At 44.9% G+C, this 22757-nt stretch overlaps 1 protein-coding gene across 3 annotated transcripts in view; it reads left to right on the top strand.

The window, feature by feature from the left end:
* The window catches only part of THADA (THADA armadillo repeat containing), a 385109-nt gene that overhangs the window by 6122 nt on the left and 356230 nt on the right, over nucleotides 1-22757 (top strand). For all 3 annotated transcript variants that reach the window (XM_075535368.1, XM_075535369.1, XM_075535367.1), the window contains exons 5-14: nucleotides 2787-2935; nucleotides 3080-3112; nucleotides 3607-3655; nucleotides 5829-6016; nucleotides 10578-10672; nucleotides 11664-11884; nucleotides 13263-13954; nucleotides 19263-19414; nucleotides 20295-20450; nucleotides 21118-21240. In XM_075535368.1, the coding sequence (XP_075391483.1) occupies nucleotides 2787-2935; nucleotides 3080-3112; nucleotides 3607-3655; nucleotides 5829-6016; nucleotides 10578-10672; nucleotides 11664-11884; nucleotides 13263-13954; nucleotides 19263-19414; nucleotides 20295-20450; nucleotides 21118-21240 (1858 nt within the window). The remainder of the gene's footprint in view (nucleotides 1-2786; nucleotides 2936-3079; nucleotides 3113-3606; nucleotides 3656-5828; nucleotides 6017-10577; nucleotides 10673-11663; nucleotides 11885-13262; nucleotides 13955-19262; nucleotides 19415-20294; nucleotides 20451-21117; nucleotides 21241-22757) is intronic.

The raw sequence follows: 22757 nt of genomic DNA, 5'->3' as shown, positions 1-22757 counted from the left end.
GAGAGCTACAAAGAGGCTTCATACAAGTTCATGGACATATCTTTCCAGCATCGGATAATGTTGTTGTCAGGTACCATTGAGCTGGTGTTGTCACATAGTGACCCTGTGTACAATTGAATGGCACACTACCCAGTCCTGCCCCAGCTTCATGATTGCCCTTTCATTTGCCTCCTCCTTGCACCCTCTCTGACAATCCCTCCTGTGGAGGGCCTTCTTCTTTTCGTTGATGTTCTGTTTTTCTGAGCTTGAACTCCTTTTTCCAGGGTCTGGTCTCTTCAGATAACATATCCAAAGTATGTGAGATGAACTCTTGCCGTCCTTGTTTTAGTGAACGTTCTAGCTGTACTTCTGATTAGGCGTGTTGTTTTCCTGTCGGGAAGTCACTGTGCGTTGCGCCTCATCAGTTAATGAGGGTCCTGAGAACCTTGCTTCATGCACGTCATTAAGACTGACTGCGGTGGCCCCCTCACCCCACTCCTCCCCATGTGCCTCCTGACCTCCGGGGCTCGTCGTTCAGCACTGTCTTAGACAGTGCCCACTGGTGTTCGCAGTGAATCTCTTAGAACTGGGTCACCTGCTCCTCCTTCCTAGTCTGTTCCTGGTCTGGGTGAACCTGCTGCATATGGAGTACTGATGGCCTGTCTTCCAGCATCACGACAGCATACAAGCCACTACAGCAGACAAACTGACAGACAGGTGGAATGCTGGATAATAATCTCGCAGTCTTTTAAAATCTGATGGACAAAATAAAACTTAAAAAAATTTTAAAGAACAATTTCCATTTTCTTTTAGGTTTTCATCAGCTTCTAATTTTTGCCTAGGCTTTGGAGGTGGTCGTGGGGCAGCACCTGCAGGTCTACTTCAGGGTGGGAGTGTGCGGTCCTTCTGGTATCACATGACCAGTGCCTGCCATGTGCCCATCTTGCTGTGGATGGCACAACTCACAGTAGTGCAGCTTCATGTACGGCTTGGGATGCATGTATGCGTTGAAGACACTTGCTTTGGAAATGTCTTTGATGGCTGCGGCCTCCACTGTGTTTCTCATTCTTGGGAATGGCCTTGTCTCTGGGCATGCAGCGGGCGCAGTTCGTGTAGCGAATGGCTGCACTTGGCCTTTCTTAGCATGACCGTTGTTCTGCCTTTTCTCTGTCTCGGAAGCAAGGGTGCAAGAGGAAAGCTGGCATGTTTTTACCCATCAGATTTTTAAAGGTCAAAATTGCAATTATCCAATGTTGTAAAGATTGGAGGACATAGGCATTTTCCTTCACTGTTGGCAAAGGTATAAACTATAGTAGCCTTTCCTGAGGGCATCTTACTAATGGCAATATTTTTGGCCCATAGTTTTAGGAGTTTTCCTTAGAGAAACTCATACACAATAATATGCATGGTTAAGAATATTGCTGGAGAACTATTAGAAAAGTAAAAGTTTGAAAACTAAATATTCTCTTGGGAAGCTTTGATGATACTGGATACTACATGGATATGAAGGATCGTTGATGCATTTTAATTATGTTAGTTGGCGAAGAATACTGAAAGTACCGTGGACTGCCAGAAGATCTAATAAATCTGTCTTGAAAGAATATAGCCAAAATGCTCCTTAAAAGCAAGGATGGGGAGCATTGATCTCGTGTCATTTGGACATATTGTTCAGGAGAGACCCAGTCCCTGGAGAAGGACATCATGCTTGGTCAAGGAAGGTCGGTGAAAAAGAGAACTGACCCGATGGGTGGACGACACAGTGACTACACCAGTGGACCCAAACAGAACCCTTGTGAGGAATGCACAGGTCCAGACAGGGTTTTACTCTTGTGCACAGGGTCACTATGAGTTAGCCCCAGCTCAGTGACACCCGGCCACCACCACCACCACCACCTCTACCTCCACCACCACCACCTCCACCATCTCCACCACCTCCACCACCTCCACCACCTCCTCCACCACCACATGATAGAAGGAGCTTTCAAACAGCTGCAGTTTCCCCATGAGCCTTTTGAAGCCTCTTTGTGTAATTGGATTTAAATTAACTGAAGTAAAATAGATGTAACTAATTTATCCACTCAGTAATCTTTTTTTGGTCGTCTGCGGTGTGTCAGGTTCTTGCCTAGGTATTGGGAACACAGGAAGAAACAGTCTTGAATGGAGCCCGCATGCTAAGGGGAAGACAGACAATAAACAAAACAAACAAGCAAAATATGTAGTATCATAAACACTGGGAGTGCTGTGGAGACAAAGGGGAATGAATGCCAAGGTGGAGTAGGGGTTCCCATTTAAAGCGTGATGGTCACTTGAGGTGTCTGCTCCAATGTCAAAGCTGAGATGCTAATTGGGTTTGACTCATGGTGGTGCGGGAAGGACTATCGGCCACATCCCAGATAGAGTATCCTGGATCGGGAATGACAGACGAGATCCAGGACATGTGTCTGGAATGCAGTGAGGAAGAATTGAGTGTGTCCCTGGAGAATGAATGTGGGGCCAGGACAGGTAGAGGCTGATTAATATGTCATTGCAGGCACTGCTTCAACGAGAGGAGTAACTTGGTGTGTCTCGTATTTTTGTCTGCTCACTCTGCTCTGCTCTTGAGAACAAACTGGCGGGTGGAGGAGGAGGAGGAGAGCAGAAGCGAGCAGAGAGGCCAGGTGAGGGATGACGGGCCAGGGAGTTCCAGTGACGGTGAGGGAGAAGTGGTCCTTTTCCGCCAGGGTTCTGAAGGTTGAATTCAGCGTTCTAACAGTTGTCTAGGTCTCCCTCCCCATATTCAGCTGTTTAGTGTTTGGTTCATTCTTCAGCTCACTAAACGGCCTGCCGGAACTTTTTCTGATGGAGGGCGAACACGGCTTCACCCGGAGACTGCGGGATGAATTGAAGAGTACGGACCCGTACTCTTCCAGGAAAGTCATGGACAACCTTGCGGCCTGTCTGGAGAACCTTGGCTTGGGTAAGCCAGCATGCTCCTAGTGCCTTTCTGGCCAACAGCCCGTCGCCCTTTGGTTTTGAATGTTGCTAATGATGTTTTGTTTGTTTCTTTTTATGTTGCTAATTTTGATGTGAACTTCTGACCAGTGTTCATTTTCCCCAACAGGAATAGCAAGTGTTAATAACCTGCTTGAAAATGGTAAGTTCAGTTGTTTTATATCCCTCTGAGTTGTGACTGAAGGAATGAGTCATTTCGGAACTGATTCTTAGACCTTTCTTTGTGATGCGTAAAACATTCGCTTCCTTCTTTTTTTTTAAAAAAATCGTTTTATTAGGGGCTCATACAACTCTTATCACATTCCATACATACATCAATTGTAGAAAGCATATTTATACATTAATTGCCCTCATCATTCTCAAAACATTTGCTCACCACCTAAACTCCTGGCATCAGCTCCTCATTTTCCCCCTCCCTCCACGCTCCCCCTCCCTCATGAACCCTTGGTTCTTATGCTCATTGTTGTTAGTTCCCCATCTCCCCCGGGTCCCTGCCCTGCCCCCAGGAACCATTCACCCACTCATGGTCAAGGAAACGGATTGAAAATACTTTCTTGTACCATTTGAACCTTTTGGTTTGGTATTTTCTATGTGTGTACACACACGTTTACAGGTTTGTTTGTTTGTCTATTTCAGTGCTGCATTTCCTGCAGAGGAGTTTAACTGAAATCCTGCAAGAAAATAGGCAAGTCTCTGCATGCTGATGTTTGGGCGCTGTATCCACTGCTTCTGTAAAAAGAAAATTTACAGAAGGCTCCAGAATGTGTCACTTTCTGTCCTTCTTAATTAATATTGTCCCTAGTTACTTAGGTCCATTTTTATGAAGTTTGACACAGTGTTGTTTTTTTCTTTTTTTAAGTAAGTGATTAGGAGACCGATAATACTACTAAGAAATAATGAGACTGGGGGAGCTTCCGCTTTCTGAATGGCTCTTTTCCTGGCGTCCTGTTCTGATTTCTGTGGGGAAGTCGTCTCTTGTAGCCACCTGAAGACACTACAGATTGCCTCGTGAACTTTTCCTTCAGTCTTCAGGAGAGATGGTTGAGAGAGCACATTGCAGAGGGACCGGTGTGATGATCGGCCTTGAATAGAAGGCGTCAAAGATCACTCTTCCACTGAGAAGAGAAGGAGGTAGAGATGGAGTGGCTAGAGGTACCTTGAGAAACAGTAAGCTAGGAGACCCCTTCACTTACTCAACATGTATTTGTTGAGTGCTTACTGTGTTCCAGGCACATTTTCAAATGTGCACCATCCCAAGTTCGCAGTTGGGCAGTTTGGCAGTGTACAAAATCAAGTCTTCTCCCCTTTGGAGCCTTCCATTGTACCAGATGGTATCAGGCAATAAACAGTACCCATGAGAACGTCACTCATATGAGGGAACTTGAGAAAGTTTGTAGGAAAACAGAATTAAAAGAGAATGGAAACTGTCCACGAACTTTTGAAGTCCTGTGGGAATGAAAGCGGAAAGCTGGGGGCCCAGCGAGCTGGTGCAGGCAGCTTACGAAGTAGACGTCTGAGCAAAGACTTGAAGGAGCTGAAGGGATGAGCCATGCAGATGGGCCAAGACCCTGTCAGGGTAGTCTGCCTGGTGCGGGCCCAGGATGGCCAGGACCCAGCGGCTCGAGAGGCGGGAGTAAGGAGAGAGGGCTGGTTGATGCGGTGGCCAGATGGTGAGCCCTGGACTTTGGCTTTTACTCTGAATAAATGAGGAGCTATTTTGGGTTCTGCATAGGTAAGTGACGTGATCTCACATTGGGAGTAGACCGAGAAGGCTGTCAGTCAAAGCTGGGGGACTAGCTGAGAGGCTCTTGAAGATCAAGAGGCTTGAGCCAGAATGGTAGCCGGGGAGGTAGTCAGAGTCTGGGTGTAGTTTGTAGAGTCCACGGAACTTCCTTTTTCACTGGAGGATCAGGTGTGACATCAATGCAGTTACCAAGAAGAGTGCACAGTACTTGTAAAACAGAGCTCCCAGGATGTGGAGCGTATTGAGGGTTGGAGGTATGTCCATGCATTTTGAGATGGTTTTAGATACTCAAGTCTGAAGATACTGAGTCAGCAGTTAGATTTGAGTCTAAAATTATGTAAATGTGTCAGCATATCATCATTTGAGGAGCCCTGGTGGTATAGTGGTTATGCATTAGACTGCTAGCCACCAGGTCAGCAGTTCAAAGCTACTTGCTGCTCCACTTGAGAAAGAGGAGGCATTCTCCTCCCATAATGAGTTATAGTCTTGGAAACCCACTGGGGCAGTTCTTCCCTGTTCTGTAGAGTATGTATGAGTCAGAATCGACTTGAGTCAGCGAGTAAGGTTTTGAGGTTTTTTGAGGTCATTTACTGCCTATGAACAAGGTAACGGTCAACCGTAAGGGATGATGAGAGCTGACTGGTGGTGGAGAAAAGAAGAGGACCAAGAACTGAGTTCTGAGGCGCTCGACTACTGAGACCAGCCAGTGGGAGGAGACCAACCAGGCTGCCTGAGACGGAGTGACACTGACACAGGAGAACGTCTCAGAGAACCTGCTATGTTGGAAACCAGGGGAAGAAAACCTATTGCCAGGTGGACGGAGTGATCCACTTGGTATATTGTGCCGTTGGTTCTTGCTTTCTTTTCTTCACTCTGTAAAGTAGAAGTAAGGTTAGCCACTGGCTGAGAAAGAGAAATTTTGAGGTAAGCTGAGATTGTGGAAAGTTGGCAATGCCTCTCTGTATATTGGAATGTTGTGGGGATGGCAGAATTGCTACTGGAATCTATAACGGATTCTGATACTTGGAGGAATATACTGGCTTTGGAGAGGGGTAGAAATGGAGACACTGTTATTTGAATTTCCCTTTTAAATATTTCTTTTTCTTCTCTGTAGAAAATTTGCTGGAAATCATATTGTCCAAACACAGTTGATGAATGACTTGTTGGTGGGAATTCGAGTTTCAGTTCCGTTAGTACAGAAAGTACCAGGTTTCCAGGGCAATCTCTGGAAGGCTTCCAGTTCTCCAATCTGGCAAAGTATGTGTGGCTTGCTGAGCATGTTCACTGAGTTCTTATGCGATGGTAAGTAACACCAACAGATGGCGATTAGAATCATTTTCCTCGTGCCTCTGTGGAATGCAGGATAGCGGTTCATGAGATGGGGAACTTCTCTCCCTGCCCTGCCACTCCCAGAGAAGGAAAGGTGTGGAGTGTATGGGTTTATGTTTATTTTACTTCCTTGTTAAGTGTACGTACTGTTAGATTTCTATCTATCTAGATCTAACAGCCCTATATATGTATATAGGCCAGGGGTTCACACCCACCAACCACCCCTGTGGTAGAATGATGAAGCTGTCTGCTCCTGTGAAGATTTGTAGGCTTGGAAACCCAAAGTGTCAGTTTCAACCCTGTCCAGTCAAGTCGCTGTGAATCCCAATCAACTTGATGGCCGTGAATTGATAGTGAACTCACAGACCTACATTTAATATTAATTTAGTATTCTAAAGGAATGGATTTTAAAAATCCAAAGAGGTATTTTGTCATAAAGTACTTTTCACAGCTGGAGGGAAGATCTAGAAAGGCCAGGGCAGCCATACATTTCTCTTTAGCTGGAGGGTTGTCTTCAGAACAGGAGTCTTGGTGGCTGCTACACACAAGGTCCGTAGTTCAAAATCACCCGCTGCCTTGTGGAGAAAGAGTGGCTTTGCGCTCCTTAAAGAGTCACCGTCTCAGACACGCCCTGGGGCAGTTCCACACTGTCCTATTGGGAGTGTTATCTGCAGATAACTAAAATAGTCTGTAGTCCCTTTTATAGTGCACATACTGCTCTGATCCATAGAACCTTACTACTTGGCACCAACTAGTAAATAAAAAGTCTCTCTTTTAAAAGGACTTCAGCTACCGATAGCAATGACGGCTGTATAACCCCACTCAAGGGGAACAAATTACAGAATTCTGGGTGAATGGATACATTGGATGGTGTAAGATAAGGCAAAATAATAAAATATATATATATATAATGTAATAATAAGGCTTCCTGGGGGCAGGGTGGGGAAGGGGCGATAAAGGGGAGTCGAATTCAAAGAGTTCAAGAAGAAAATGTTTTAAAAATGATGGTGGCAGCAATTGTGCAATTATGCTTGATCTAATTGAATGATGGAGGTTGTACTATTCATAAGCGCTCCCAATAAAACAATATAAATAAATAAATAAAGCCACAGCATTTGCAGTAAGTGCCGCGCTCCGACTTGCGTTCAGGCGTGAGCCCACTCCCGCTCCCGCTGGCTGCTGGTAAGCTTTCTTACTGATTTGTGGTATGCACAGGCTTTATATATTGACTTAGCTGAAGTATATTTGAAATGTATCTGATTGCTTGAACTTGGACCGTGTGGTCCTTAGTGTGGAAATGAAGCATCGTTAGACGACAAGAACAGATGGAGAAAAGGACTCCAGCTCGTAACTTAAGGAGAAATGAAAGCATATCAGCACATTGTAATGCCTATGAACTCGAATGGACTCAGTGTCTGTGAATTTGATTTCTTTATTGAGATGAATGAGTAGATGTAGATGTTAAGCGTTAAACAGCTGCTAATGTTACAGAAAGCGAGGGAGCCAGGCCAGAAGTGCTCTTACAGTCCTGCCAGCCACCTAGGGTTGGAACTTGAGGTCAACCCAGCCTCTAGACCCAGTTTCCAAATTGCTGGAACCAGAGGGGACAGAGGAACATGCTGATCTGCATCCGAGTGTGCCAGCAGCAACAGACAGTGTGTGGGAAACTAGGTCAAGGACAGCGGGGAAAAAGGAAGGCCTTCAACGAGATGGATTGACAGAGTGGCTGCAACAATGGGCTCAAGCCCATTAAAACTTGTTACGCTTCTTAATAAACCTTTTAATCATGAATTTTGTCTGGGAGTTCCGCACAGCCATGGCAATAGGTATGAAAAATGTTTGAGGTAAAACAGAACAGAATTGTTCTCTGATAATGTGAGAATGATACAGGTGAGGATGGCACAGGACCGTGTGCTTTCTGTTCTGTGGTGCATAGGGGTTGCTGTGGGTTGGAACTGACTCATGCCACCCAGCAATGCCAATAGCCAAGGTCAATTGGCCCGGCTTCTCTGACAGAGAAATGGTGACAAAAATTGGAAACGAGGAGTGGCTAGGGTCTAAAAGATTTAGAAGACATGAAGAATAAACCCAAAAAGGAGCATGATGGGAGGAGGAGGGGGAGACTAAATTATCATACCTCAAACTCACAGCCATCAAGTTGATTCCAACACAGAACTTTTTTTAAAAAAATAATTTCATTGGGAGCTCATATAGCTCTTGCCACCATCCATCCATCCATCCATCGTGTTAAGCACATTTGTACATTTGCTGCCATCATCATTTTCAAAGCATTTGCTTTCTACTTGAGCCTTTGGTATCAGCTCCTCACCCCCCCCCTCCCTCCATCCCTCATGAACCCTAGATAATTTATAAATTATTATTATTTTGTCATGTACATTGACGGATGTCTCCCTTCACCCACTTTTCTATTTGTCCCTGGGAGGGGATTATATGCAGATCATTGTGATCAGTTCCCCACATAACTCTTTAGGAGAGAGTAGAACTGCTGGTAATTCTTAGTGTTCTCTGTTGTACCTCTGTAGTCTTTCATACCCATTGCCATGGCTGTGCAGAACTCCCAGACAAAATTCATGATTAAAAGGGTTACTAAGGAGTGTAACAAATCGTAATGCCAGTGAGAAATGCTCAGGGTTCCCTTGTTTATCAGGACACGTTGCGAAGTTCCGTCAAGTCCTCTAATAATTGCTCAAAGGGCATACCCCTTTCCTATAAGCCTCAACCTGAAGGCGGTCAGGTTAAACTCCTTGGGTCAGCATACCTAGGTTCCTGAATTAAGTGCCCAGAGGTGCCTCATTCCAGTAAGCCTCAGCCTAAAGGCACTCAGCTCCATTTCTGTGGGTCAGCAGGCCCAGCTTTGAATTAAGTGTCCAGACCCCCCCCCCCCCCCCAACCAGCACAGCCAGCCTCCTGCACAAGAGTGCCTGTCTTCACCTGCTGCACGGGCTGGGCAGTCTATCACTGGGTCCCATGCTCTGGCTCCTGGTTCTGCTGCCGCTCCTCTGACGTATCTGTCACCTGGATCCAGGCGGTTCACTGCACAGGGGGATCTCAGGTCTAGAGCATGAGCTCCATTTCTGGCTCTTGCTGCTAATGAGATCTCCCCTGCTGCCTTTAGAGCATCCAGCAGACTGGAATTCCAGGGAATCTGGCTCAGACTTAGTCACAGGTGAATCCTATCAGCATCTTCCCCCATTTTCTCACCAGACCCATAAAAAGAAAGGTCTTTTGTGGGAATTCGAGACTTGAGCTAGAGAAGCCACATAAAATAATTCACTGCCCTAATGTCGCCCCTGTGGGTTTCTGATACTATAACTCTTTATGGGAGTCGAAAGCCTGATCTTTCTCCTGAGGAGCGACTGGTGGTTTTGAAGTGCTGAGTGTTTGCTTAGTAGCCCGATGTGTAACCTACACCGTCACCAGGCCTCCTTCTCACTGTAATGGCTAGGCTGTAATGACGTTTGGTTGATAAAACTATAGAAAACGAGTGATGACTATGTATTTGTTTTAGGTGATTTTCTATTCCTGTGTTTTGTCTTGGAAGAGTACCCAACAGAAAGGATCCCTCACCCAGTGTAGACCCATTAAGTGTGAAGGAGAAGAGACAGTGTTGCCACCGGGGCCCGGTTCATTCAGGCTCAGGTTTCTTCTAAACAGTGTCTTTAAACGTGGCTCTGTCAGCAGTGCCTCCCATAGATAAGTTCTCTCAGCCACTCCCTTGTCTTTGTCTTGTTAGGGTGCCTTAAGAAAGGAGGGTGTACCTTAAGAAAGGAGGGGGTGCTTTCTGTGCCACAGGGAAAATGATTTTGAGGTCAAGATTCAGGAAATTTTAAAGCTAAACTCGAGGGAGCCATTTTCCAAATCATTGAAGCTTTGTAGCGAGTGTGTGGGGATGCTGCCCCCCACAGAACTTCCGTTTTTAGATGGGTCATATGTTGAAAGGTTCGAAAGACCCTTAAGATGAGCCAAGAGGGCCAAGGTCCTCACCCTGGATTTCTTCTCCATAGTTTCATCGCTCTTACATTGAGAGGAAGGAATTAGGATTTTTGAGTATCTATTCTGGGCATAAAGACTTTGTTTTTTTATTCCTATAAAGCTTACAGCAATTATGTTCAGTTGGATTTTTTCTCTCTGACTTGGTGCAGTTTTTAAGCCCTTGACTCCTAGTGAAAGAAACAGACCGTTTGGTGGTTTGACCCCCCTGCTCTGTGGGAGATAAGATGTGGCCATCTGTGTCTTGCCGAGTGGCAGCCTCTGAGACCCTGTGGGCAGTTCTGCTCCGTCCCGTAGGGTCACTGTGAGTTGGAATCAACTCTATGGCAAAGGGCTTGGCGTTGGGGTTCTTTATCAAAGGGGAAACTGAGTCCCCGGGAGGTGAACTGACTTGCTGAATGCCTCGGAAGCAGCTTCGCTAGAATTTGCTCTCAGGACTGTCTGACCCCCAAACACCCGCTCTCCATTGTACCAGCCAATCCATGGTCATTTGATACAGGCTTTCTGCTTTTTTGGCAAATAGATGACCTATTGCAGACGATTCAGAGCACATCTGGATTAGCTGTTATTCTCTTTATTAAGACCATGTATGATCCACCTGAAAAGATCCCTGGGTTGGTAAGTGCATCTCCTTTTTATAATTGTATTTTAGTGACTTAGTTAAAACACCTAATAATATGAGTATAGTAATATGTCCAATGATAACTTTGTGAAAAGTATGTTCTCTTTGTTAAAAATAAGTTATGTATCATTACAGGAAGCATTTTAAAGTCAATTGTCCAGAGAATTTGATTCATAAGTATTATGTGGTAATTTTGACAGTGTTTCCCAGAGTGGGCGATACTGCCCTCTGGGTGCTGTGAAACGATGGAGGGGGCGGGGGAGCTGCAGAAGCAGACGGTGGCATCTCTTTATACCCTGGGCCATAAGGTCAGCTTGGGATCCACCAGGTGCTCTGGGGGAGGAAGACGAGACTGAGGAGGAGCACTGGAGCTTGATTGCTTCTGAAACTCACAGGGGTGGTTCTGCTCTGCTTTAGTCGCTATGAGTCGGTCAGTGAGAGACACTCTTTCCTGGATTATTAATAGACATTTTTAATCATTAGGCGGGACACTGAGTAGTTCTCCTCCCCCCAAAAAAGGGGGGACAGGGAGCCACACAAATGTGGGAACCAGTGACTTAGACTATAATCCTATATTTACTACTAGCAGATTTAAAGAATTTACTGTATCATCTAGAAAATTAATGTAGCCACTGCCTGACTTTAGACAAAATTTATGTGTATTGTTCTGTGAGGTCCTAAGAAGTACTTAACACTGGATAGAGTGGAAATTTTCTCAAATCACCCTTAAAAAGCTTTTGTAACCTCATCCACCTGCAGGTGGCGCTGTGTTCTGATATACCAGTTCAAAATAGTTTATGGACATAGATTTTTAAAAAGTTTAAGACGATTTTAATGCTTTTGGCTTATAGCAAGATGAAAAACACCCCACAAACGTTAGACTTGTTTTGTGTGTGTGTGTGTGTGGGGGGGGCTGTTTTAAGGAAAACATAATTTTGAATTGCTATTTTGAAGTCTCCCTCTGAGTTAACTCTCTTGTATTCCCAGATTAGCAGTTTGCTGCTTGGTTCCATGGACTATGTCCACACTCCCGAGTGGTTTCTGAGCAGCTGCAGGAGCCTCTGTTGTGCTGAGCCGTCTGGTCCTGCGCTCTTATTCCTGTGTCAGGGGGCCCTTGCCATGCTGGACTGGCAGAATGGGAGCATGGGCTCGCCCGGGGAGGGCCTGCTCTTGGATATTGCCCAGGTTTTGTTTGCCCTGAATGCACGGTAAGTTGTGACGCTGCTACCTCGCTTTTTATTTTGAGATTTGTTTTGCTTGTATGATGTAATTAGAAGCATTTTAGAGATGGCAGCTGAACTAGTCAGTCCACTCAGCGAGTCTCTGTAAAGCTGTCAGGATACATCCTAATTTAAAAGTAATCTATGTATTTGGACTGAAGGGGCGATGGAACTAGGACGGGAGAAAATGGGATCGTGATAGAAGGAAAAGAGTTAAAGGGATAATTAGTGTAGATTAATCTACATGGAATGTTTCCTTTTTTTTTTTACATTTTATTAGGGGCTCATACAACTCTTATCACAATCCATACATATACATACATCAATTGTATAAAGCACATCTGTACATTCTTTGCCCTCATCATTTTCAAAGCATTTGCTCTCCACTTAAGCCCTTTGCATCAGGTCCTCTTTTTTTCCCCTCCCTCCCCACTCCCCCCTCCCTCATGAGCCCTTGATAATTTATAGATTGTTATTTTGTCATATCTTGCCCTATCCGGAGTCTCCCTTCACACCCTTCTCTGCCGTCCCTCTCCCAGGGAAGAGGTCACATGTGGATCCTTGTAATCAGTCCTCCCTTTCCAACCCACTCACCCTCCACTCTCCCAGCATCGCCCCTCACACCCCTGGTCCTGAAGATATCATCCACCCTGGATTCCCTGTGCCTCCAGCTCCCATATGCACCAGTGTACAACCTCTGCCCTATCCAGTTCCATTGAATGTTTCTAAAATGAATTTTAACCTTCAATCCCGAAGCTGACATTTTAAAAAACGACAACATTTCCTATGTGTTCAATACTTTAAAGCTTATATAGAACATTACACACACACACGAATTTTATCAATGGGGTGTCGTTTTGATTGTCATATAATATAAGATAAAAAGAATACCAAGCCCTCTGCCATCAGTTAATTCCCATTCACAGGGATCCCCTAGAGCAGAGTAGAACTGCCTCCTTGGGCTTCCCAGGCTGTCAATCTTGATGGGAGCAGAAGGCCTTGTCTTCCTCCCAAGGAGTAGCTGGTAGGTTTGAGCCCCGCCTCCTGGGGGTTAGCAGCCCAACCACTGATGCACGGCACCCTCGGAGCCCTGGATAGCCAGGCTAGGAAACTGTATTTTGTTAAATGGGTAAAGCGAAGCTTAGCCTTAATGCGCATTGCTAATAAGAGCCCGAGCGCAAACTGTTGACAGGCTTTTTAACTTCACTTGACTCTATTTTTCTATTATTGTCACTTTACAATTACTGGCGTTTCTGATATATATATATATATAAAAATAATTTAGATTTTTAAAATCGGATTAATTATAAGATCAACTTTCTTTTCCTAGTCAGTTTATAGTAATGTGGCTTTTTTTTTTTTTAAGCATCAAGGAATCAACTCTGGAGATGTTTTTGTCCCGAATCCTGACATCTTGGACTAGTTCAGCCATATGTGTCCTTAGATCAAGTTCTCCAACCCTAAAGAGCAGTCTGAGTGGGAATTCAAGCCTCGCTGAGAGACTTTTGGAATATGTCTACACCCACTGGGAGCACCCCCTGGATGCTCTGAGACACCAAACCAGACTCATATTCAGTAACCTGCTTCAGATGCATGGGCTCACTGTGCAAGGGGCATGTTTGGCCACCGATCCCTTCTTCACCGGTCTGACCGAGAGTCTCCTGCAGTTAGAGTGGCACGTGAAGGGCAAGTACACGTGCCTCGGCTGTTTGGTAGAGTATCTAGGGATTGAACATGTTTTGGCAGTAGATGAAACGATTCCATCTCAAACCTTGGAAGTGATGGGGGACCAGTCCTTGGTTCCCTATGCAAGCAGCCTCTTGGAAACCATGTTTAAGAATCACAAGAGCCGTTTGAAATCCCAGGCTGTTGATGGTACTTGGATTGACCAGTTGCACGAGACTTGGATTTCTCCTCTCCTCTATATATTGTGTGAAGGGAGCCCCAGCCAGAAATCATACGTGATTGATTACTACTTGCCCAAACTACTAAACTGTGGCCCGGAAAGCTTAAGCTACATGGTCAAGATTCTTCAGACTTCTGCAGATGCAAAATCTGGTAAGCATGAGCTTTTTGTTGTAATGATCTCTCTCTCTGTGTTTGAATGCTTGACCACATTCAAGTTTAAGCATGGCCGCTGTGATAAGTACAATGGAGTGGGGTAACAGTAGAGAATCAAAAAGGAGATGATTGTTCCTATGAGTATCTGGAGGTTTTGTTGTTTTAAAGTTTTAATCCTTTTATTAGGAGCTCTTACAGATATCATAACACGCCACAGTTCCATCACATCAAGCATTATTGTACAATTGCTACCACAAGCAGTTTCAAAACATTTTCTTTCTTCTTGAACTCCTTGATATCAGCTCCTCTTTATCCGCCCCCCCCATCCTTTATTTATTTTTTCATATATTACACAGTGAATGTAGTTTTTTTAGCTGGAGTCACTTTGATAAGCTAGGATTGATTCCAGTTTGATGACAAGGCTTCAGTAATGCTAGGTTTTAATCAGTTTACCCAGATGACGTGTTATAGATTGTTGTGAGGCTGGAGTAAAAGTTGGTGCACTTTCTGTGATACGTCTAGTCAAATGATTGAAAGTAATTAGAAATCATGTTGTACAGTGCTAAAAACAGGTAAATTGGCAAAGTTTTTCTCTACAGGGAGAAAACACAATTTTGAAGCACGACCTCAAGAAACAGTTGTCTAGTCCTTTCATGCTTTCCCCAGTATCATGACCCCAATTCTACTTTACAAACCCGGCTACCAGAGCATGTACACGGCTACAGATAAGAGCTGGAAACACAGGGAATCCAGGACAGATAAACCCCTCAGGACTGATATTGAGAGTAGCCACACCAGAGGGCAAGGGGAAGGTGGGGGGAAAAAGGGGGAGCTGTTCACAAGCATCTACGTATAGCCCCCTCCCAGGGGGACGAACAACAGAAAAGTGGGTAAAGGGAGACAGTGTTTGGTGTGAGACATGAAAAAAAAAAATTTATAAATTAGCAAGGGTTCATGGGGGGAATGAGGAGCTGATAACAAGGGCTCATGTAGAAAGAAACTTTTGAGAATGATGATGGCAACAGATGTACAAATGTGCTTGATACAATGGATGTAGGTATGGATTGTGACGAGAGTTGTAAGAGCTGCCAATAAAGTGATTAAAAACAAAAAGAAAAGAAATGGCTGTCTATCATTTAGTGTGGGAGAAAACATTGCCTTTGAAACTCAGTGACCATAAAAGAATCATTGTATTCAAGCCCATTTCAATAATTAATGTGTAAAATTATGATACTGATTTATCTTTGGAAAGTTTAAAATTATGATGTGGTGCATACCAAACCGGGGATGCCATTGTGTAGAGCCCATTGGAAGATACCTTCCTGGCTAAAATAGCTAAAGGCATCCACACTTCAAAGAGTGACATGACGAATCTGGTTCCTCTCTTCAAAAATGAACTGTCATTTTAAAAATCATTTTATTGGGGGCTCATGCAGCTCATCACAATCCATACATACATCAATTGGGTAAAGCACATTTGTACATTCGTTTCCCTTCTCAAAACATTTGCTCTCCACCTAAGCCCTTGGCATCAGTTCCTCATTTTTTCCCCTCTCCCCGTTCCCCCCTACCTCATGAACCCTTGTTAACTTATAAATTATTTTGTCATAGCTTACACTGTTCAATGTCTTCCTGTACCCACTTTTCTGTTGTCCACCCCCAGGGAGGAGGTTATATGTAGATACCTGTAATTGGTACCCTCTTTCTACCCCACTCTCCCTCGACCCTCCAGGTATCACCACTCTCACCACTGGTCCTGAAGGGATCTTCTGTCCTGGATTCCCTGTGTATCTAGTTCCTATCGGTTGCAGTGTGCATCTGCTGGTCTAGCCAGATTTGTAAGGTAGAATTGGGATCATGATAGTGGTGGGAGGGGAGGAATCATTTAGGAACTAGTGGAAAGTTGTATGTTTCATCGTTGCTATACTACACCCTGATTGGTTCGTCTCCTCCCAGAGACCCTTCTGTAAAAGGATGTCTGTCCAGTTGCCTACAGATGGGTTTTTGGTCTCTACTCAAAACCCCCCTCATCCACAGTAATAAGATTTTTTGTTTTTAGATGACTGATATCTGGTCCCTTTGACACCTCGTGATCACACAGGCTGGTGTGCTTCTTCTATGTGGGCTTTGTTGCTTCTGAGCTAGATGGCCTCTTGTTTACCTTCAAGCCTTTAAGACCCCAGATGCCATATCTATTAATAACCAATCAACATCAGCTTTCTTCACCACATTTGCTTATGCACCCATTTGTCTTTGGTGATCGTATCAGGGAGGTGAGCACACAATGATATGATTTTTTGTTCTCTGATGCCTCAAACCTGATCCCTTCAGCACCTCGTGATCACACAGGCTGGTGTGCTTCTTCCGTGTGGGCTTTGTTGATTCTGAGCTAGATGGCCGCTTATTTACCTTCACTTTTTTTTTTTTACCTTCTTAAGACGCTAGACGCTATGTATTTTGATAGCCGGGCCCCATCAGCTTTCTTCACCACATTTGCTTTTGCACCCACTTTGTCTTCAGCGATTGTGTCAGGAAGGTGAGCATCATGGAATGCCAGTTTAATAGAACAAAGTGTTCTTGCATTGAGGGAGTACTTGAGTGGAGGCCCAATGTCGATCTGCTACCTTAATACTAAACCTATAAATATATGTACATCTATTTCCCCATCCTCATATATAAATATATTTACATATGTATATGCCTGTGTTTAGACCTCTATAAATACCTCTTGCCTCCTAACTCTTTCCTCTATTTCCTTTTACTTTCCTCTTGTCCCACTATCATGCTCAGGCTTCATTTGGGTTTGAGTAATTCCTCTCGGTTACATTACCCTTGATAATGCCCTACCAGGCCTCCTACACCTTCCTCACCACCAATTTGTTTGTTGTCCATTCGGTTCTCTGCTTCCTCTAGTTGATTCTCAAGGTCTGTGAGTCTCCTACTGGTTTTTGTTATCTCCTCCCTAAGCTCTTATGTTTCCCTGTGGTGTATGGACTATATCTCTATCATTTCATTCTTTTTTTGCATTGTGTCCCTCATATCCTGTATAACTCCAAGCAGAATTCTGAAAATTTCTTTCTGTGGCAGATCAATGTCTGCTTCTTCTATGCACATCCTTAGGCTCAGGACATCTTCTGCCATTGCCTTTTGTTTTTCCTGTTTTTCATTGAGGTTGTTGGAACTGATTGCTGTTTGTGTTTCGTTGTTTTAGAGGAGCCAGGTGCCATTTTCCAGAGAGCTGAAGAGTACTGGCTTTCTTTGGCAGACTTGTAGGAATGCTTCTTTGAACTGCTTACAGTTGACTTCACCATGAATTAGCCTACCACTTTTTTTCTCCTGTGATTTCATTCTCAAGGGGAGTGCCCCAGAAGGCTGCAGGGTTGCCTGCTTTGGTGTAGAACACTGTGAATGGTGGGCAGGATTTCCCGGGCCAGGTAGATCATTGCGGAGTTTGGGTACAGATTCCTGCAGCAGCTTGAAATGTTGGAAAGTGTTGGCTGTGCTGCTTTCGGCCATGTGAGGCACTATAGCAGGCGGGAGGAAGTTGGCTCAGTCATGTGGGCCCACAGAGGACAAATAGGTGCTCCCCCAGCTACACAGGCAGGAATTCCTCAGTTAGAAGTTGGGCGGAATATCCCCTGGTGGAGCTCCACTGGGCATTCCCCAGCCCAGGGCTATGCTGCACAGGGTGGAGCTCACCTAACTGGGTGGGGGGGGCAGGTGTAAATGCCCTAGGCCAAGGGGAGTGGTCTGGAGGTCAGCCAGTGGAGGGTGAGGGAACAGGGAAAAGACAAAGAGTAGGGGGAAAAAAAGAGACTGCTGAGACTGTGGGTGGATAGAGAGAAGAGAGGGAAACAAAAGTAACAATATTGCTGAGCCCCATCCCTGCACGGAGGCTGTGTTGAGAATATGCCCGTGGGGTGGCTCCACATGGTCCCAGCTCCAGCCGAGCAGTGGCAGGGCTAATGCCGGCCTCCACTGTGGCAAGCCACAAGCCCCCAGCCCCTTAAAACCTCCACTGTGGCAAGCCACAAGCCCCCAGCCCCTTAAAACCTCGTGGATCTGTGCCTACTTATCTTTATGATGCGCCTCCTGTGATCCAGCAGTGTTCCCTCTTCCTAATTCTCCTGGCCTGATTTCAGTGGAGTCCCTCTCGTATGTGTTACTCAGTCGCCATCTTCCCGGAAGTCTCTGAGCTGTCATTTTTAATAGCGCTTATTCTAGGCTATTTGAGAAGTCTTCTACAAAAGTCTGGATTTGCCCATCTATTCCGAAGTAAAACAAACCAAACAAAGCCTTTTCTGACTCATAGTGCCCAGATTTGATGAGCACTGCCCCATAGTTTCCAAAACTATAGTCTTTGCACAGATTTCTGCATTTTCCTCCCTCTGAGCACCTGGGCTGGCAGCTGAGTGCTTTTGTCACTGTGCTCCCGAGACCGAAATAAGCTCCCTGTATAAGAAGGTCCTCTGAGAGTCAGGTCCCCGACCCTTTGTGGTAGTGACTAGTGTCTTAGTCTCTCAAGGGATCAGGTTCATTGTGTAAAGACCCATGGAAATCACAGAATCTTCTTTTTATATTCCTTACCACGAAGCAGTAAGTGTAACGTATAGAGAGGCTCAGTGATGATGTTTAGAGAAATACTGACCTTTCATTCCAGAGTTTTGGGGTTTTTTTCTCTTCTCTTTTTGACTGATAGCCCTTTTTAGTCATAATTTTGGATTTTAGTATTTGTCTACCTGATATATATCCTGATTCATTTTCTAAGTGTGAAGGAAGCAATAAAGGTAATAACAAGTAAGTTAGGATGGCTTTACTTGAGCAAAGGGATTGAGCAAAAAAGGGATTATGCTTATTTGAGACCATGAAGGTCAGAGTTCTCCTTAAAGGCAGAGTTCCTTAGAGGCACGGATGGCAAGAGAGAGGCCAGTCCCTGGAGAAGGACATCACTGGCAGTAAAAAAAAGAGGAAGGTCCTCAGATCCACCCAGTAGCTTCAACCATGGGCCCATGGGTAGGAAAAGCCATGGGTGATGCAGGACTGGACAGTGCTCCTTCTGTTGTGCATAGGGCTACTATGGACCAAGTTGATGGCGTGTAACAACAACAATGGAAGAACAATTCAATCACTTAGAGTAATGATTGTTTTATAGTGGGCACTTGAATTTATGTTAGGATGTTGTTTCAAAGGTGATTTTTATTCCTTGAAATGTATTGTTAATTGGAAATGTGAAGAGGTGGCTACTGAGCTTTGTAAGAGCCCTTGCAGAGCGTAGTGATGGTCTTGGAATCCTTTCCATCTTCAGAGGCTTGCAGCAGCAGAGGGGCTCTGGGAGCGTTGATGGCATGTCTGCGGACCGCTCGAGCTCACGGGCATCTCCAGTCTGCAGCTGCTCCCTGGGGGAGCCTGGTGTCCACTGCAAGAATAAAGCAGGGCTTGGTTCATCAGCACTGCCAGGTAAGTGAGCATCCCAGCGAGGAATTCATCTGTTCAGTGGTACCTTGAGTCGTTCTCTTATTTTGCAATGCACCCCCTACCTTGGGCTCACTCCTGTTTTAGGGGTTCCTAGACTAGGTTTAGTTAGAAAGTGAAAAATGCAGACCCCCATACTCAGGCTACTGTTACTGTAGTAGAAGGGCTAATAAACCAAAATGAGCCAACGGGTATGGGTGTGCCCGACCTGCAAAAGGGCTTGGGAGGCTCAGAAGGGCAGAGTGATCTGCGTAGGTTGGGGTTGACCAGGAAAGTTAGAGAGATGTGATCCAACGATAGGAAGTGTTGGGGCGAGGCACACGGTAAGTGAAGGACACAAATGACGGTCAGGAGGCTGATGGCAGCCATTGTGTCCGCAGCAGTGGAAGAGGGCTCCATTTCTGGAAGCCTGCACTGTCAGGCTGAAGAGGTCAGATTTGGTTACTGGAAACAGCAGCTATTGTCTTTAGCAGGAGCAGAGTAGAAGCATCTGGAAACCAGGAGACCCGTTAAAAGTGCGTTGCCGTCACCCACGAGGGAAGGGATGAGGTCATGGGGTAGCGTGATCGCTGAGAGAGAGAGAGAGAAAAAAAAAGGAGTGAAGCTGCCCATGACCATGGACTAAGGAGACTCACACCTGTTTACTTTTCTGAATACCTCATTCACTCACATCAGAACATGATTGGATAGGGAATACCTATAGAATCTTTGGGGGTAGAGAACCGTCATGATGTACATATGGGTAAATTGAGGTTGAAGCACTCCCCTCCCCCTTGGCAGCCTTGGTCCATCATTAAGTCTTTCAAGTTGTTTACGCTACACCTGTTTCATTAGTCATGTAACGTTTTCTGACTTTGTGCTTTAGGTGCGGTTAGATACGTTAGGTTTGCTCTGTGAAAGTAATCGAAGTACAGAAGTTGTCTCCGCAGAAGAAATGAAACTGATTCAGTTCTTCATTACCTACAATCTTAATACCCAGTCCCCTGGAGTGCGACAACAGATTTGTTCTCTTCTTAAGAAGGTAGGCTTCCTTAGCACGTAGTGTTGGGATGCCTATCGAATCATTGTTCTGAAAAGAACGTTCCAGAAGAGCCCAGTTTCTGGGAGAAGGGAAATGACTGTGGGGTTGGATCACCTCACTTCTGTGTGGCCCAGCCAGGTCCTGTTCTGAAATTTCACAATGCCAGGTTTGGGATGCAAATCCTGTGTGAAAAGTCCATGTGCTTTCTTATTTGAAAGGGGCGGGACAGGGGGGATCTAATGCTGGTTCCTTAGGGTTGAAGGTAGCTTAAGGAAATTTTGCTCACAGGAGGAAGGAAGCCCTTTTGCATTTTAATAGTTTCTCTCAGTATCTCACCAAAAAGTCCTTGTTGAATATTCAGTTTGAATTAATGACATACACAGTTCTGAGCTGAAGAATTGGTCAAGAGATGAGTTGATCATCTACAGGTTCTTGGCCGATTTAAAGGAAATCCAAACTGTGTAGTGTGATGACTGTATTCTGGTTTGGAGCAATACTTGGTTTGAAAAACATAACTGTTAATATTCTCTCAAGAGTAAACACTGTGAGATATTCAGGGTTTAATAGCCCATGCTCTCTCCTTGCCTGACATTTTACATTTTGCGTTTCAGCTACCATGTAAGTGTAACGTGGTTCACATATGTGCCATATTTCTTTTTCTCAAAAGTTGTTTTGTAGGATACAGGAGAGTTCTCAGGTCCTTTATAAATGGGAGCAAAGCCTGCCCAAACAGGAGGCAGAAAATGAGCTACACAGACAGCACCCTTCCGTTTCTTTGCAGCAGTACAAGGTAGGTGTTAGACTTCTAGACATAACGTGTTTGTCTGTTTTCAGGAAACACCAAACAATTCTAAATCAACATTAAAGGCAAAGAAATGGAAGCCTCTTGGTCAATAGAGTGCCTGTTTTCCTTCAGTCAGGTTTTCCATATTTCTTCTGGTGCTTTGGTGCTTTGGTACTTTGGCCTGGGGTGGTGGGACCTGTGCTGAGTTTGAGGTCTGTTATAGAATGACTTTCAGGGGATAATCTCAGAAATGTACAACTTTCTGGCTGGGTGAGTTTAGTACTTCCTCTCTTTTTCTTTTTTTTTTTAAGTGATTGTCTGGCCTGCACTTCGATACACCACCCCAGGGGAGAAGACCCTGGGGCCTGGGCCTGCTTCCCCTTTAGACTGCTGTGACTTCCAGCTGCATTATATGAGTGACTCCAGTTTGGGTGGTTCCAGTCTCTCATGGGGGGCGAGCTGCAAGATGAGGGCTGGCTTTTAGGACACTTTGTTATGAGTTAGATGAGCCCTGGTTCATCATTTCTAGCCTGGACCACAGCTCAGCCTGCCACCCAGCTTCTCCATTTCTGTCTGGTAGAAAAAGGACACATGGGTGTCACCAAACCCCGTCTCTCACAAACAACCCTTATTTCCACTTACGGCCCAGAGAGAGGATGGAGCCCATCTATTTGACCTCATTAAGGAGATAGAAGACAATGATGGTATATTGGAGTCATGACACACTTGCTCCCTACTCTGAACAGTAGTATTGGTATATATGGCCTTGGTTTTTCCATTTAAAAGGCAGGGAAAAAGACCTCATCAAAATGAAAATATTCCTAAACAAAGGCTGAAGTCAACTTCACCTTTGGAAAACCCCAGCTCTGAGGATTAGACAGTCACAAGCTGGATATAAGTACTTGGATTTAGGTCCCTGGATTTGACCACCAGTTGATGGCACACCTTGCCTTCTCAGTGGGATTAGTAACCTCCCTACACAAGTTGCTTTTGAGGATTAAATGAAAAAGCTTTTTATGAATTTGAAGTCAGTCTGAATTGACAGTTACTTTTTAGCTTCTTTTTAATGATTATGCCAGAAAGACTTGAAACCTTTCCGGTGATTTAAAAGCTGCATGCAACGCTAGTAAAAGTGAACTTGTTGCGTGTAGGAGTTGGCTGAGTCCTTCCCAAGTGAGAACAAATTTATATAACATTAGAAGGTAGGTACATGTTGTCTGTAAACCAGACATTCATAGCCGGAACTTACTCTCTATGTGACTTCTTTATTTTGTTCGTGAAAGACTACTTTTGAAAATTTGTCTTTGACTCTTGACATGAGTCTGTGTGATGATAGCAATGTTTTGTGAGATTTCCCCCTAGCTTGTGTCCCCTGTGGTCTTTGAAGGGCGCAGCCTTGACATCGGTCATCATTCGTTGTCACAGGGTGTGCCTGGCAGGCTCAGTGCACTCAGTGCTGCGGGCAAAGAAACCAGAAACCCACTGCCCAAGTCGATTCCAACTCAATAAGGACTTGGTTGGAC

Source organism: Tenrec ecaudatus, chromosome 17 (assembly GCF_050624435.1).
Source record: "Tenrec ecaudatus isolate mTenEca1 chromosome 17, mTenEca1.hap1, whole genome shotgun sequence".
Lineage (NCBI taxonomy): Eukaryota > Metazoa > Chordata > Mammalia > Afrosoricida > Tenrecidae > Tenrec > Tenrec ecaudatus.
The sequence above is the reverse complement of the archived record's forward strand: the minus strand, read 5'-3'. Positions and strand labels throughout refer to the sequence as shown.